We start from the raw sequence: 17,826 nt of genomic DNA, 5'->3' as shown, positions 1-17,826 counted from the left end.
AACTACAACAGCTGGGAAGATGCTGCAGCTGTGATGTGTTAAGTGCTTGGTCTTGGCACTGCGTATGGAGAATATGAAGGTAGAATGGTTCTCAGGTTAATGCACCAATGCTGGATTTTCTGTGTGAATCAGGAATATAATCCTGAGTATACTGATTTAAAAGTACGTGAGGAATCCAGAGCGTTGTAAGTGAATTTCTTCGGTTCCCGCGGTTGCAGCTGACTCCATGAAATCAATGAGCCGTCCTAAAAATACCCTTTTCCCATAGCTGTTCGCAGGATTGGCACCTTTGGATCTGTGTCTGTCTTTGGAGAGCTGGGGGAATAGATAGTTACCATAATCGTTTTAATTTATGCTCCCTGACATGGGATCAGGTTTTCAGGATCACTTAGTAGTCCCATGTACATGTCTGTGGTTAAACTTTCAGAGTAATAAAGCTCTAGCTATGTGGCCAGCTCGCTGCGCCTTTCTGCCGGCTGCTCAGCTTGGATACCCAAATTGTTGCTGAGTTTTCTGCATGTGAAGATGTGGGTGGTGCAGGTGGTGGTCATTTCCCTTCACCCGCTTTTTTATGATAAGCTTTTGAAGATGATCTGGCTTGAAAGTAAGTTGCAAGGAGGCAACACTTCTTATTTAAATAAAAACACGATTGATCATTTAAAGTGAAGAAGTTGAAAATTTTCCTAGTATTCACATTTTGTTCTTTGCTCGCCTTCTCATCGGCTTTGTTTTTCTTTCTGTTTCAACAAAGACAGCAGAGGAAGTAGCCCTGGCTCTCACTGAAGCGAATCTCTCAGGTTTTAACCCTGCAGCACTTCTGCTCTGAAGTCTGCGGGGGAATTTCTCGTGTTATTTTGGATCATGATTTTTCTTTTGTCTAACTGTTTCCATTATTAACTTCTAAAGATGTGGAAATACTTCTTGTTGCGTTTCCACTTTACCCAAAGGTGTACTTTTGGCCCCAAACGGGTAGCTTGTAAATGTGAAGCCGGTGCTGCGGTAGCTGTTACGTAACGGGTTGTGCTGCTTTCGCCGTGGGGCAGGAAAGAGGTTCGCGTGAATTTACCAGGAAGGACCAGATATCTATAGCAACGTATCTGTATATCCTGTAGCTGTCTATTGCAGCCCTCGTTGCTTAGGATACTGGCATTAAAATGTATAACAAAATCTGCTCTTTACTTGAGAGTTCGTTATCTGTCCCAGGCCCACGTAGTTGGACACTGCCCCTCGCTGTCTAGATTCGGCTTGTTGACTGTCCCTGGGCAAAAAGGGATCTAGAAAATATCTGTATAATCCCATTTTGCAGCATGTTTGCTACGTGATCTCAGCGAAACTGTAACTGTTTGATGGTGTGGTTATTGCTCTTCTCTTGGCCCCGGGACGTGGCAAGGCGATCCCGCCACTCTGCGAGCTCCCCCCAGCGCTGCAGCCCCCCAAGCCAGAGGTGCGGGCAGTATTGCAGGGTCTCCAAAGGGAGGATGGGGGTGTTGGGCCAGGTGTAGAGCTGCTTTCCTCCATTTTTTTTGCAACAAAAATAAAGTTTATATAATAAAGTGGTATGCAATGAGCTGGGGGTCCTGGCGAGTGCTGAATTTGGCCTTTTATACTATTAAGTATTTGTGACTACTAGTTCGATCAAGTACCCGAAGGGATGCATCGGGCACAGAGCGTGAGAAACTGTCTCCCTCTCGTGGCTTGGTTCATGGGAGCCTCAGCCACCTTCAATAAGCTTCTGCATAAACTGGGCTGGTAAAAGTTGGTGTACAGTGAGCCAAAGAGGTACTGGCTCAAGAGAGACTTTCTAATAACAGCAGTGCAGAGAGTGCAGCATGTTCATCCCAAGGGTATTGCACAAGTGTGACAGCACAGATCTTTAGCTTTTATTTGGGATAGCGCTTTTTTTTTCTTTTTTTTTCTTTTTTTTAATACAAAGACCAAGCTGCAAAAAAACAGTCAGAACTAGCTGATCTTTTTTTCCAGTCACATTCCAGCCCCACGGTCCCCATTCTCTTCTCCCCTCTTGGCCGCAGGACCTCGCCGGGAGCGCAGGGAGGCTGCCCTGCTGCGGGCACGTGAGGCGCAGTGCCAGCTGAATTGCCCCTGAGGGCAGGACCTCTCCATGGCTCTCATCTTTGCCTGGCCATAGAAAAAGGAGTCTTGATGCTATCTCCAAGCAAAGTCTTTCTTAACATGACGCTCACATGGCCACGGTGGGCTGAGTCCCTTCATCTCTTTTTCCGCATCCCACGGAGGAAGGGATCAGAGGTTGAACTGACGCTCCAGCTGTTTTCATAAGGAATTTTCCATCAGTATGGGAACAGCTCTTGTGTTTCAGACCATCTCAGAATGATGTTTGATGCCTTGCTTATGCACTTCATTTGCTTTGGGCCCCTGCAATCCCAGAGGTGCAGGATTGCAGCTGTGCTGCAGCTTCAGGACCATCATGGATCTTGGACATGCTCTTCGTGTTTTGTAACTGAGCACTGTGAGGTGAATGGTGCTCGATTTCCCCCTGCAAAGTAAATAGCTCAGATTATATAAAAATTACTTATTGTATTTCTCTGTGTGCTGTCTTTCTCTGCTGAAGAGCACCACAGTCCTACAGACAGGCATTTCATAAATTTTACTCTTTTTATTAACACTAAATCAGTATCCAAGGAGGTTTGCACATGGAAGTGTATCTCTAAGTAGACATTTCTCCTTTTGCAGCCTTAACTGATTCACTAACAGAATCCCATCAGGAATTCAGTTCAAAGAATTTTTGCCTTCAGAAGGTTTGAAATAAAAGCAGATTTGGTCTCCTGACTTTCTGGGTTATGTGCGAGAAGGCTGCTTCTTACAATAACTAGTGGTCAACTGAGAGTTGATTTAAAAAGTAGGATGGACTTTGTCATTGAAACACTTTAGTGTACAGCTGCTGACAAGCAGTCCATTTACTGTGAAAATTACAGAATTGCCAGTTTAGCTATTTTGGAGTTAGCTGTGGTTGTTCATGTTGTGCTGCATGATTAATAACTTGCATCAATGAGTAAAAAGACTTTTTGCTCATTGCTAGGATTTTGCTGTTGGATTATTGCCTTTTTTTGGTGATCCTAGAAGAACAGAGGATATAAAAGTTCAGATGGAAATTCTCTAGCATGAGAGAGAACCAACATCTTGGTTCCTAACCTGGCTGCGTGCTTGGTACCTCTGACTGCTGATGCAGGGTATACAGGCAGGCAACAGCATGGCAGAATTTTAACCAACAGTTTAGCATGAAACTGGAGCAAAAATTCATCTGCATTTTCCCCTATTTGAGCTTTACGTGACTGAACACTTCTGTGAGCAGCGATGCACTTGTAAAGTCTATTGGTCTGCCATGACATTTCCAAGCTTTTTCTTCTCTAATCACTTCAAAAGCATTTCTGTGATTATTTCTTTGCTCCTGCATGGGCAGTGCAAACGTAACTTCTTTTTCTGCTGGCTAAATAGCCCCCCGCACTAAAGGCTGGTGGGGGGCACAGGAAAAACAGCGGGCTCCTTTCCCGAGACACACAAGCTGCCGTGCACCTAGTCGGGAAGAACTTGAGGCATCGCATGGGTTACCTGCTATCCCCAGCTCATGTTGAGTGGCCCTTTCTGACTGCCACCGGCCCCGGCACGCCGGCGGCCGCGAGGGATTTGGCGTGCAGCGACTTGCTGAAGCCAGCACAGCCCTAACCACGAGGCTGCCCTGAGCTCGCCGTCCCCGGGGCCGCCGCCAGCCCGCTCCCTGGGCTCCTCGTGGCGAAACCATGCGCGGAGCCCCTGGAAGCTGAGTTGATGAAAGCATTTCAGAGCAATCGAACGAAATGTCGGTTGGATGCTAGCAGCAGGGGTTTCTGGCATGATTAATGAGATATTTAAGTATTTCATTTTGTAGGAGCTACCTGAAACACAATTCACATCTAAGAGCTGTTTTTCAGATGTGCTTTAATAAATTAATGTTAATGGTGGTTATTTAATTATTCTCAACAAATTGGTTACAACTACTGCGGGGTTATATCTGGGCTGAACACATTACAAAGACTTTTTAGAAGCCCATATGCTAAAAAGGATTGTGTTTAGAGCTTTGCACATTACATTTCTGTTATAATACGATCTAAAAGAAGAGGAAGGGTTGAAATGATCTGTGATTTGTTGAATGCAAAGACTACTCAAACGTAAAGTTTTTGAAGCTGATATTAAATGAGTATCCGTCCTAATAGTAGGATGTATCTTACCACTACTAGAAGTAGTGAACTCAAGTAAGTGAAGTTAATACGTTTTACCTTTTTCTGTTGTCTAGCATCTAGGGGCATGTTGTCTAGCATCTTAAGTAGGATTGATAAAGATCTTGCAGGAAAAGGGAGAAATTATATTAATCATTTTCAGACCTCTTGTGACTGCCAGTTTTAAGGTCTATTGTGCATCCCGCCACCCTGTGCACGCCATGATTAAAGCTGGCTTTATTTCTGCTGAAAGTCCTGCTCCTGCGTTAAGGGGATTCTGCCACTGACAGTCCTGCCCCCGTGCCAGGATCTCACCGAAGCGTGGTGAAGCCTGGGAGAAAGCTGCCGGCGAGGCAGATTGCCCTTGAGCTGGGCTCCTACGAAGCGCTCAAGCAGCTTAAAGCGAGGAGATTCACCACAGGACAGAAACTAGAAGAATCTCTTCCCTAAAGGACAGAAACATAATGTTAGGATTTTTGCTTTTAAAACAGAACCATGGTTGATCAGTTATTTGCTCCGAGGCACTGTTTTCTGCAAATTGACTGCAACAGAGTATAATATTGTATTTTCTGCTCTCAGCACAGCAAGGATGAATATCTGGAGCAGGGGAGATTCGAAGATGGAGAGGAAGCAGGCGCAGCTGGGAGCTGGTGGTTAACTGGAGGGCTGCCCTGTGCTCCCCTAACCACTGACCCTGGCAGGCACTGGGACCTCTCGTTTCCCTGCAGGCTGGGAGCAAGCAGGGATATGTCAGGGGCCTGGAAAAACTGTGCAGTGAAGTGGACAAAAATAAGGCTTTGAGTTGAAACATTTGCAGCTTTTATAGAAAGTAGAAGTGCTAGTGATAACACAGTTTTCCGTTAAGCTTGATGCATTGTATTAAGGTGCGGCTGGCTGTTTGGTTTTTTTTTTTTTTTTTCTGACCATTAAGCCACAGAGCAGGATGTGGATTTTTTACATTGCTGAGGCAATGCAGAGAATAACTGGAATAAAAATAAAATGAGGTTAAATTCAGCTATTCCTAATCTCTCTGCTGTGCAGCAACTTATTTTTTGCTGACCTTTAACATTTTTTGGTTTTGATGCATGGGTGGGATTGTTACTGTCTGGGAAGTGCTTAGTCCCTCTTACATTATCTTTTCCCTACATTTGTGTCTGCATGTTTTGTCGCTCAGCTCTTCCTGTTTGCCAGTTTTAAGGAATGGGACTGTGTAGCAACCCGTGTGCTTTGGTCTGTGTCTGACATGCCTTCTGCACTGGCTTTGAGCTGGTGTAACAGTGCCATAGAAGACTGTGCAAAGCAGTGTCATTTATGAAGGACTCGGCCCTTTCAGCTGTGGAGACTTGGGTTTGGCTTTGTGCAAACCTTGTGAATAAACCCCAGTGCTGCCACTGTGAGTACCTTCTAGTGAGGTTCCTACAGATTGCAATTTTGTGTTTTGTCAGACCTCTTCAGTTTGGAAAAGGAAATGCAGCTGCACGTGAAGAACCTATTGAGTCAGGGTTGGGAGTCAGCAGCGCTGATCCGCGTTGCTCCGCGTGTTGGCGCGTTGGCACATAGCCGTGCCCCTGCCTCTCACGCAGCCAAAAATACACCATCATATCTTTTTTTAAAGTATGCATTGCCCATCTTTCATTTTGCCAAAGGCTTTGCTGCTGCAGGACCATCTCTGCTGCTCAGGTGCCCACGCAGCGCTGGTGCTGCCACACGAGGGGACAAACTCAGCTCAGCTGTAAGTGCCCTTTCCAGTGGGCTGGGGTATTTACTGTACCCAGCTCCCTCCTGAAATCCTGAAAAAATCGTCAGGGTAAAGTGTCTTTTGCCACGGTGGGGAATATTAGACTGCTCCTGAGTAAGCTTATATAAAAATACAGAACCCGATAAGCCTGAAGAGAAGTTGGACCTTTTCAGTTTTCCTGATAAATGCCCCTGTGAGGGCTATACAGTCACTTCCCCGGCTGCTTTGCCAAACACTTTGTTTTAAAAAGCTTGTTTTTCTGCTTATCTAGGAAGGCAGAGAATTCACACGTACACTTGCGCGGGGGAGGCTTTTGGCTGCTGCTGTGATTGGGCCAGGCGTGCAAGGAGGCAACGTGAGGAGGGTGGAAATAAGGTTTCGAAGGGTATCTGACCCCTGTTAATGAGGGTTGGCGTCAAGCTGCCGGCCCGTCCTGCCTGTTGTTTCTCCCAAGGTCACTGTCCCTTTGCCGTGTAGGTTACACTTTTTATCACCATTGCTGTCCATACCAGCTCCTGCTTGGTCATAGCCCATCAGCATGTTCAGGGTGGTCCAGGAACGAGTGAACTGGGATCCAGGCCTGGGCATCGCAAACTGTGTGGTAGAGAAGGAGCGGGGCTATAGCATAGAAATAAAATAATGAAGACTATGTAGGTGATGCCCAAACAGTCTTCCCTTTTCCCTCCACCTGCCAAGGTGTACCAGTAACTGAGAGGACCTCAAGGAGAGCAAGAGAGGTTAAATGAAGGTATTTTTCTAATGGAAAAGGTTGATCAAATAGCTGGGCACTTTCTTTTGCTGGTGGTGTGCCCTCTGCCCTGTACCCAGGTGGCCTGTATTTCACACACTCGCTCTCTGTGCGGGTGGGAGCGGCCCTGGGCGTCTAGCGGTGGCCGTGGCTGCGTGCTGCTGGGCTGACCTCCTTGCTCTCTTGCTCCCCAGCAGCGAGAGCTGAACGCCGAGGAGAATGGGCAAGCAGAACAGCAAGCTGCGCCCCGAGGTGCTGCAGGACCTGCGGGAGAACACCGAGTTCACGGACCACGAGCTGCAGGAGTGGTACAAGGGCTTCCTCAAAGATTGCCCCACGGGGCACTTGACTGTGGAAGAGTTCAAAAAAATATACGCCAATTTTTTCCCCTACGGCGATGCCTCCAAGTTTGCGGAGCACGTGTTCCGCACGTTCGACACCAACGGCGATGGGACGATTGACTTTAGGGAATTTATCATCGCCCTGAGCGTCACCTCTCGGGGCAAGCTGGAGCAGAAGCTGAAGTGGGCCTTCAGCATGTACGACCTGGACGGCAATGGGTACATCAGCCGCGGTGAAATGCTAGAAATAGTGCAGGTGAGGCATGGTCCTTGTTTTCAAATTTGTGTTGCTGTGACCTCCTACCCTGGAGACACCTGGAGCTGGAGGCGCCTGCCGTGAATAACTGGGTGCCTCTTGCCAACAGCTGGTGCTGGAGAACAGCTGCTGTTGCCGGGCAGAAGGAGGGCTCCCGGCAACAGGTTCCTGAGGGGGCTCCTGAGGGCACCGCCCCGAAAGGGCGGTTCGTAAAGGTGACTAGACCCGCAAGGTGCACATGAATAAAGGGTCCAAGAGAGACGCGTCTCTGCAGAAATGGACCTGAGCCAAAATCTTATGGCTCTCCCTGGGGATATTTTTCATGTGGTTTTGACAGTATCAAAAATACCTACATGCAAATATTACTGACCTGATTAATCTCCAACTTAGTACCACAGACTTTGAAATTTCGAATCTGAATAAACAGGAGCTCAGAACACAGAAAGTGAAAGACGGTCCCCCCAGCCCGCGGATGCCCGGGGACACTGCCTTACGGCTCGTGTCACTCTCATGGTGTCGGGGAATGGGGCAGGCACACCAAAGCAAGCCGATTGCCCCGGGGGGGTCTGGCCTGGTGAGCTCCTGCTGAACGTGCCCGCCGGTGGTCTGGCCTCCCACGAGGGCTGCTTGCCGTCCCAGCCATAGCTGATGCGTAGCCAAACCGCAGCTATGCTCAGCATCTCCGACACGCTTTGATAGGCATTGTGAAAAATGTGACGCACTTAGAGAGCGGGCTGGTTGTCGCTCCTCAGAGCTGAGCAGGGATAATTTAATGAGAGAATTAGGGTTGCAGGTGTGGGACCTCTCAAGTGGGTGAAAAGGTCCTTATTCATATTCTTGTGAGCCTGGAAGTGTGTTTCCTTACCCCTCCTCAAAGAAGTCCCCCTATTTGTATATATTCATATTTGCATGTAGGGCATGCACCCACGCACATGTATACCTGTGTGTGTGTTAACAGCCAACCAAAGAGATGATTACTTACCCCGACTGCAGAAAACAGACTTACACACCGGTGTCTTAACTTCTGTATTTTAGCTCAGTCTCCCTTGCACATTAATCTAAATTCTGACCTTCTGTTAAACTGACCTAGTGGTGGGGCTTCTCTGAAGTGCAAATGAATGCAGAGAAGAGAGCTAAAAAAAGCTGGAGCCTGAAATCCCTATTTGTTTTGGTTTATGAAGTCCAGCAGCTGCCTGCCAGGGTCAGCTGCACTTTTTATTGCTACAGGCTTAAATTCCTTTTCTGAGTCCTGATGCTTTATAGCTTGGGTTGTGTTTTTGCCATATCTCTTTTTTTAATACTCAGGCAATCTACAAAATGGTTTCGTCGGTAATGAAAATGCCAGAAGATGAATCCACTCCAGAGAAGCGAACAGACAAGATCTTCAGACAGATGGACACAAACAATGACGGTACGACCCCACCAGCACCCGTCCGTAGCCTTCGAGATAAAGCTTTTCCAGCCCGGCACGAGCAGCAGCTGGTGGGAGACAGGCAAGGGGCTTTTTGAGGTAGTAAGGACAGAAAAGAGGGTGGCAAGGGGAAGGGACAGCCAAGGCACGGCTAGGTTGTCAGAGGACCAGGAAGGCCATGGGGAGAGGATGAAGAGGCGGCGAGGGGGAAAGGAAGAAAAACCACGTGAGCATAGGGCTGTAGGCGAGGATGAGGAGGTGTCGGGAGGAAGGTGCCCGTGCAGCTCTTGGCGGGTAGAGCACGCGGTGTGCAGCCGTTGTCCCGTGGGAGCAGCCGGCCCTGCGACGCCGCTCGGGAGACACACAGGGCGGCGAGCAGGCGTCCTGGCTCTCTCTGCCAAGGCCTCGCGCCACCGCGGAGCCGACCGGGCGGCTTGGGACCTCCAAAAACAAACCCTCTTGCCATCAGCCTGCCACGATGTTCCCCCGTGTCCTGTCGGAGGTGGAGGTTGCCCTGGGAATCACCCCACTCGGTGGCCCGAGGCGAGAGCGTCCCTGCCGGCCCTTGGCCGCCGGGACGACTTCGCTTGGTGGCGTGTGTGTTTGATAACGCAGGGAGCAACCGGGCCAGAAATTCGGAGCCCTTTCCTGCTGAAAAAGGAGATATTTTCAGTGAGAGTGAGGATTTAGTTGAGTCTATCTGATCTATGCTGAGATATGCAGACTTGTAAAAATATGACCTTCTGTATAGAAAGGCTGTTTTTTATTTAGAAGAATTTTACAGCTGCATTTTGGCATCTGCTACCACCGCTGTAGGGTAAAGTCCTGGCCTTGCTAACGTCCTCGAGTGTTTTACCTTTGACTTCAGCAAGACCAACACTTGATCCCGTGACTTTGTATGTGGAGAGCCATAACGTAATGTGATTAAAGAAATTTTTTTTCTGTGGAAAGTGTCACATGCAGATGTGCAACGGAGTAGCGATTGCAAATCCTGCCATGTACACCCTCCATCTGTGGCACTTTGTAACTGAAACAGCGTCATCCTGTTCCCCGTGAAACACCAGCCCTGTGCGTTGCTCAGTAACGCAGTGCGCACACTGAGGTGGGCAACAGGCTGAGGCTTGGAAAGGCTCCCCGTGAGCTGGGCTCGCTCCCCCAGCAGGTAGTTCGGTGGGATGGAGAAAGATATCTTGTACATGTGCTCTTAATGGCTTGAAATGTTTCTTGTTCCCCATTTGACTCTTGGACATTGCTAGCGGATCTTGATTTGTGCTTTTCTTTGAAGTATTGCAAGGAAAGGGGAAAATGTAAACTTCCTAAGAGTTACAAGTACTCCTTCCAGACTAACAAAAACTTAGCAAAACACTTTATTTGGAAGCATTAGCTGAAAAACCTGGAGCTAAGGTAGAAGCGTACCATCTGTTTTTGAGCTTCTGTGTGTTTCTACAGAACGGACATTTACTCATTTTTCCACACTTTACCTGATTTGGGTGCCGGACACTGGGTCCAGTCCTTTCCCCTGTTCCCGCGGGAGGTTGTGCTGCGCCGCGGGGTGTCGCAGCCGGGGCTCGGGGACGGTCGTGCCTCACCTCCGCTCCTCCAGGGACGCGCCGGTCAGAGCCGCGGGTTTACATCCAGTCAGTCCCAGCCGGTGAATGCAGCCAAAAGCAGATTTGTAAACCAGAAACGCGCCCAAGTGAGGTGTGGGAAAGCAGGGCTTGTCCAAGGTTGGCTTTTCGGTCTGCCCTGTGCAGCGTCCCCGTCCTGCACAGCCAGCAGGTCCCACAGATGGTCCCTAAGTGTAGGAGAAACCGTCGCTGTTCAACCTTACATGCCACAGCAAGCCATCGCAGTGCCAAGTGAAGAGATTTGGGATGTTTAAATCTAAAATGTCATATAACATGGACATCATTTTTAGAGCATGCATGTATTCAGGTGCCATGCCTTGTATTAGTGTTTCGCTGCAATTTGTGTAATCTGGTTCAAGGCAAAAACTGACAAACAATATTAGAGCAGTTGTTTTTTTATTTGGTGATGTCTTTTAAAATAAAAAATGTCATTTATTATCCTAGATTGTTTTACCGAAAAAGAATGCATCTGGGCAGAAGGGCTGGAGAAGGATTTGACTGTGGTACATTGCGCTATAAAGTTCCCCAAGATGCATTTGCAATAAATTAAATATACATATATTTCTAAATCTTCTGTGAGTAGCGTTTTTTTAAGCTACAGTGATGGTGGCAGCACAAATGACTGTTTTTCTCTCTTTTGTGTTTCCTCCCTTCAAGGTAAACTGTCCCTGGAAGAGTTCATTAAAGGTGCCAAGAGCGATCCCTCCATCGTGCGGTTGTTACAGTGCGACCCGAGCAGTGCGAGCCAATTCTGATTAAACTGGACAGTTTGCAAAGAGAATCCCGGCTTGTCGTTCAAGCTTTGCTCGCAAACGGATGCCTTCTCAATCATTCCTCAACAGTTAGCGGATCAGATCCCATCGCCAGGTTGTGTGTGTCTGAGTGAAACGGCCCTCGCTCCTCCCACTAACACCAGTGCAGCTCTCCTCCGGCAGCTCCATTTCTGCTTCCCTGTAATGTTATGATTCACTCTACACATGTAATGTTAATTGAAAGGTATGTTTACATGCAGATACAAAGAGTTCAAATTGCTGGTGAGATACCACTTCACTTAGTCTATAAGAAAGATGATGTTCCAGTAGTCCTGAGGAGATGCTAGGTAGGACTTTTATCCAACATAGCAGATGGTAGATAATTTATTTTGCTTCAGAAATAACTATGTAAAAAATGTGGACTGAATGGAGTAGAAAGTTCAAAAAAAAAAAAAAAAAAAGCAGCTTTCCTGGGCATGGTTCCAATTTTCTTTTTGAGGAAAATTGCTTGCACTTATCTAATGGTCTTTACTTTCTTTTAATATATATATAAATTATATATATATGGTGAAGTAAAATTTTAAATATTTAGGTCATCTATTTAAGGCATAAAATAGAATCCAAGCTTCGTTTCTTCTAGTTGTCTGTGATTTATTCAAATCTTGGAGATTGTTTTTTGTGATATTTATGCATTAGCAAATTGCTGTTCAAAAAGAAATGCATGACTAGCAGTTTGTGGATATTTCACTCTGTTTAATTACTGAATGCAGATATTTGTTCATTTTTACTGTTGATTGTTCCAGCGTTACTGTATTAACAAAAGACCTGAAAGGAGTAATCCTAATTTTGTATTTCTCAGTGGAGTCCTACTTTCTGGTGGTTGCTGCGTTAAATGGCTTTTGAGTGAAATGAGGTGACGTGACTCGCACTGCTGTCCTCAACTTTGCTACACCTCCTACCTTTTGCTGTCAATATGTTAATAGTCTTGTGCATTCCAGTGTTATTTAATATCTGCCTAATGCCAAGAAATAATAATTGAAATAAAAGACTACTTTTCTTGTCAATACCTGTCTTGTTTTAACCCGTGCAACAAATTTGTATAATCCCATATGTGGCTGAAGGGTGAGACTGGCTCCTACGTCCTCATTTTGGCCAAGACGTGTTTCCTTGTAAGTTTGTGTCTTCCTGGGGATCCTGCTGCACTAAAGCCAGGAAACTTAGAGGTATTAGGATGCGGGAGCCCTTCTCCGTAGCGGTTTGGTCCTCCTTGCTCTCCTTTGGCTCAACGCCGCGTCTCCCACCTCTTCCCGACTGCCCTTGAGTACCACGGCCTTTTTATTCAAAGAGAGATGCACCTTATTCCTGCCTGTACAAATAGACACCTTGTTCCTAGGCCTGTGCTGTAGGAATAATATTTGACCCCGGTGGCACGGAAAGCGGTTTCCTCCATGTTTGTCAAGCCTGCAAGCAGCTGCTGAAGTCTGTCCTTTTTGCAAAATAACTGAAGTATCAACAAATGCTTAGGCATTAGCTTAATTTTAAGCAGGTAATTGAGGGATTTGTGCTGTGTAGGATAACCTGCTAAATCACAGCACTAGTTAAGTGTCAGTACTTTTACTGCTTAAAAAAAAAAGAAGATGCATGCAGAATCCAAATGCAGGTGCATTGGTAGGTCAAACTCAGGCTAAAATACAGACATGTCAGCGCTGCAAAGCAGAGAAGTGTTTTCATTTCTTTTTTTTTCTAGAAATTCAAATTTGAGCTATTAAGCCAACACTGCTTTCAACTGCAACACCCTGCTGACAAGCAAAACCCTGAAAGTGAAGTTAATCAGAAATCTGTTTGCTTTCCCTGGGCAAGCCAAGCAAAAGAACCCAAAGTAATACAAAAAATGTTCCATAGTTGTTTGTTTATGGTCTAGCTCTAGCCTATTTATGTTCATTTTGTCTGCAGGAAAATGCTACAGTATTAAAATTGCTGCAGATGCTCTTACACTAATGGTACTTTTTGCATGGACTAGGTATTTGGTTATTTAGATGCACGAGGTCACTGGTCCTACAGCAGCAGTAGATTTGCCTCAGTGGACTTGGGCATGTGTCGGTACTTGGAGGAATGTGCAAAAACATCTCTGACCTTGAGGCAGGACGGTGCCTCCGAGAGAGACCACAGCGTTCGAACGCATGGCTTGTTTGTGGGATCTTAAAATGAGTCAGTTATATTTTTAGTCAAATGTTGTGCAATATGCTTTTTTAGGTACCAAGGATCTAAAAACTGTTTTGGTTTCGCATTCTAAAATGCCATCGGTTCTTCCCTCATCATTTGTCTACTTATAAAAGTCGTCCTTTTTTCACCTTTTCCTGCTATCTCATCTCTACCGCTTTCCAAGCTTCTGTCTTTGGGGAATGGCAAGTTTGAGTAACTGTTCAAAAAGCCCAAACTCCTCTTCTTAAAAAAACAAACAAACAAACAAAAAAACCACTTATTACAAAAAGCTCATTATGACTTTGTTTTCAGCGAATCAAAATGTCAGCGTTTGAGTTTCTTGGCCAAAAAATCCCATTTCTTTGACTTCAGACCTTTTGCTTTGAGGCGTGCCGGCGTTCCCTGGGCGGAAAGCGCTCTGTCCTCTGTGGGGCTAGTCCTGCAGGCTGGCAAGCCACCTGTCTGCCTAGTCACACATCTCCTCTCTTCTGCCTTTCTCGCTGCTGCCTTAGGCTTTCCGGTCCTGGGCTTGATATTTTGGGCTTCGATTTCCTGTCACCCACTAGTTCCCCAATTTTGCCCTTGTGGCCAAGAAGGCCAACAGTAGCCTGGGCTGCATTAGGCAGAGCATTGCCTGCAGGTGGAGGGAGGTGATCCTTGCCCTCAGCCCTGGGGAGGCCGGAGCTGGAGTGCTGGGTCCAGTGCTGGGCTCTGCAGTATGAGACAGAGCTCCTTGAGTGGGTGCAGCAAAGGGCTACTCAGGTGAGGAAGGGACTGGAACATCTCTCCTACGAGAAAAAGCTGAGAGAGCTGGGCCTGTTCAGCCTGGAGAAGACTGAGGGGGGATCTTCTCAGTGTGTATAAGTATCTGAAGGGAGGGTGTGGAGAGGATGGAGCCGGACTCTTCTCCATGGTGCCCAGCGACAGGACAAGAGGCAATGGGCACAAACTGAAACACAGGCAGCTCTGTCTGAACATGGGGAAAAACTTCTTTACTGTGAGGGTGACTGAGCACTGGCACAGGTTGCCCAGAGAGGTTGTGGAGTCTCTATCCTTGGAGATACTCAAAAGCCATCTGGACACGATCCTGGGCAGCGTGCTCTGGGTGACCCTGCGTGAGCAGGGGGTCGGACTAGATGATCTCCAGAGGTCCCTTCCAACCCCAACCGTTCTGTGGTTCTGTGACGTGTGCAGGGCAGCGAGGGCCGGGCCCGTTTCCACAGCAAGCTGCACTGGGTGCACGTGCCGGGCTCCAGCCCAGCTCCCCCTTTGGAGCACCGTCGAGCAGGCCGCCTGGGAGAGGTGGGCACGCGTGGCTCCTGGGGCGCTGGTGAGAGCTTTGAAGACTGGCGAGGCAGGCTGAGCTCTCCCAAAGCAGCTGCCAGCACAGAAACCTTTTGATTAAAGGCCAGCGAAGTCCTGGAAAGGGGCTCAGCCGCATGTGCCAAGCAGCTGTCTTAAGGAAAGCAGACCTGCTTCAGAGGCTGAAGTTGTGCATCTTCAATCATTCGCTAACTTTGAAAAGCTTGGCTCCGCTTTGAAAAGCTCCTTTGAGAACGTATCTGCTTTCCTGACAGGTAATGAGGAATGAGAGAGTAATTTTCAGGCTTGTCTGCCAGAATGTTTCATTTCAGCATTGATCTAGGCGAAGTTCAAAAAGCAGGGGAGAAGCCTGGAGGAATCAATGAGAAGCTCTGAGGGAGGCAGAGGTTTACGGCCAAGCCGTCTGCTGGGTGGGTCCTTCTGGTGAGGGGGTGCTTGGGGGGAGGCGGTTAATATAAATGCATAAATCACTTATGAAATAACGTCCAAGGAAATAATAGAAAACTTCAGTTTGTTAAGTGGTTTGGGTGTTTTGGCCAACTGTATGTTTAATCAAAAGCAGTCTAACTTAGCAAAAGTGGAGTTTAACAAAAAAAAAATAAAAGGCATCCACAGGTCCATTTTTACCACCCTTTTATAAACTGTAATTGTTTTCTCGCCACAGACGTATCTCGAACTCTAAAAGCTCTGGGTAATTACTACATAAATTTAGGCTTTTCTGTTGGAATTGCAGGTCCTATTAAGCTAATTCAGAATTATGTCACTGCCTTTCAAATTAAGTTAGTGTCTGTCTGGTTGCAGCGTAACTGCTGCCTGGGTGGCAGAGGTGCTTGGATTCGGTCCTGTGTTTCTCTGTTGTCGGGTTTGCATTAGCCATTTGTTTTTAAATAAGGCCCCTTGCAACGTTTTTATAGCATTAGCCTCTGAGTAATGAACTCTTGTGAAGAGCAACATGTCATTTCTGTAGCTATTGGGCAGATGGTCTCTATCAAATAGTCCTCAATCCATTACGCAGGGCACCCTTTATTCATATTTAAGGTTAGGAGCAGACATCTATTTTAATGGTCCAGTGGGCAGACTGGCATTTTGAGATCCCCAGACTGTGTGAAGTCACATATATTACTGATGAACCTGATAACTGATGTTATCACTTTGGGGAGGGGAGGTGTTTCACTGGAAAAGGAGAAGAAAAAGAGGGGAAAAAAAAAGAGCAGAGCATCTCTCTGTGTAAAAGCTTTGGAGATCTGCCTGCATCAGGGTAACCGGTGTGTCCACAGCCAGACCTGACATGTTGTACACATTTTCCAAGGACATATGGGTTATTTTAACAGTCTGGTGCAGGGGGTGGTGCCAGTGCCAACTTCTCTGTGGTCCTTCCCTGGCCCACCCAGATCCCTTGGTCTTTCCTAGGGCTGGCTTTGCTGGGGTGCCAAATTTCCATGGTCCCCAGAGGAGGCTGGAGCTGCTTTGTCTCTGGGGCAGCATGTGCCTGGGGACCTGTCTCAGGGCAGTTTAGTGACCACGACGGGCTGGCGCTGAGGGTGGGCGCAGGGCTCTGCACAGGGATGCAGGCAGAGCATCTGCTGCCTCTGCTCACCTCGGGCTCTCTCCTGGCCTCTGCGCTGTTTCAAAGAGAGGTCTCCAGATGTTGCACCTAATTTCCACTCCTACCTTCACAGGATGCTCAGAAATGATATGTTTCTTCTGCTCTGACACACGAAAACAGTGATCTGTTGTACATGCAATGCCTGTGCACAGTGGCACTTTCAGGGGAACGGTGCTGCCCTTTCCCATGGGTCTCATCAGCTAACCCTCCCAAAGCCCCACATTTGGGTCTTTCCGCATACACAGAGAAGTGCCCTGTTTTGCCTGCTTTACCAGCAGGGTCCTGGTTGCAGTGCCTGAGGCCCAACGCCAGCCCCCTTGGACCCTCCAAGGGCAACTTTCCCTCTGGGATCCTGCCACAGCCGCTGGTGGTTTCCCTGAGAGAGGAATAACTTACTCCAACCAAAATCTCCATTGTTTGGGTTACAGCAGGGGGAACAGTGTCTCGCCTGACAGCAGGACACAAGGTCCCTCCTGGCCCCCACGCGCAGTCTCACACCTGAGGTGTACTCAAGGGAGCCCGGTTTTCCCCACCAGTGCTGGCTGCAGCTGCTTCACATGGTGTCCTGTCCTGTTAAAGATGCCCGCAGAGAAAATTTCTGTTGCCTTTCCTGGGGCTGCACAAAGACCTCTTCCAAGTAGTTGTTTGCACTTTGCCCTTTGGTTTCAAACAACAACAACAAAAATCCAGAAAGTCCCTCTCTTCCGAGACACTGGCTGTGCCATTGGGTACAGATTCAGCCAGCCCCATTTCTACCCAGGTCCACGGGCTAGAGCTTGCTGCCGGTTAGGGTCCATGAAGGCTTAGACACCCCAGTCCAGATGTTATCCTAGTTCAATCTGGCAGCAGAGGTTGTCCAGGCTTGCTCTCCTAAAAGCCCAGTCATGTGGCTGTGCACGTCTCTACTCAAGCCTGTCCTCACTAGGGAAAACCCCTGTGAGTTTCTTTTATACACATGTTAAAGCACCTCTCCAATACAGTTTTCGACCTGTTCACACAGGAGAAAAACACAAACTGCCTTGCCTAGCTAACGTCTTAGCTGTGGGTGAGTACAAGAGCAATTGTCCTCTTTTTCAAAGTGCTGTTAGGGTTGTATCCTATGCTATGCTGAGTGCTTTTCAGTACAAGAGAAGTCCAAAGTAGGTAAATGACACTCAGTATCTCCAAAGGGAGCTCATTTTCACTCTGCAGGACCCTGTGGTTGCTTCTGAGAACTTTTCTCCTGGATCTTTAATGTGATGGTAGCTTCAGGGCCAGCTCATGATCGCTTCATGGTGACAGTGCAGATTGCATGTGGGTCAGTGGATGCGGACATGCTCCATTGGAGGACATGCTCCTCACTGAGATGGTTCAGCAGGTGGGTGTTAAACCTAATGCAGGAATAAAGCAGGGCAAATATCAAATATGAGAAATCAGGGGGTTCTTTGCAGACATGCTTCAGGTGCTCAGATTCAGAGGATACTGCCAACTAGCATGTATAATTAGGATAATTGCCCGTTGTCTCATATGGAAAAAATACAGGAACAATATAGCCAGTCCCTGCATCCCAACTACTGGGCTAGCTGCCAAGTGCCAAGTTTGGCCTTCCTCTG

The 17,826-nt window shown here is 47.5% G+C and overlaps 1 protein-coding gene across 2 annotated transcripts in view; it reads left to right on the top strand.

Moving 5' to 3' along the window:
- HPCAL1 (hippocalcin like 1) overlaps window positions 1–12,167 on the top strand; it is a 68,899-nt gene extending 56,732 nt beyond the window's left edge. For both annotated transcript variants that reach the window (XM_026097211.2, XM_064508465.1), the window contains 3 exons: window positions 6,910–7,312; window positions 8,618–8,723; window positions 11,009–12,167. In XM_026097211.2, the coding sequence (XP_025952996.1) occupies window positions 6,935–7,312; window positions 8,618–8,723; window positions 11,009–11,106 (582 nt within the window). In that variant the 5' untranslated portion in view covers window positions 6,910–6,934 and the 3' untranslated portion in view covers window positions 11,107–12,167. The remainder of the gene's footprint in view (window positions 1–6,909; window positions 7,313–8,617; window positions 8,724–11,008) is intronic.
- The last annotated feature ends 5,659 nt before the right edge of the window (window positions 12,168–17,826 follow it).

This window comes from Dromaius novaehollandiae, chromosome 3 (genome assembly GCF_036370855.1).
Source record: "Dromaius novaehollandiae isolate bDroNov1 chromosome 3, bDroNov1.hap1, whole genome shotgun sequence".
NCBI lineage: Eukaryota > Metazoa > Chordata > Aves > Casuariiformes > Dromaiidae > Dromaius > Dromaius novaehollandiae.
This window is presented reverse-complemented; position numbering and strand designations above follow the sequence as displayed.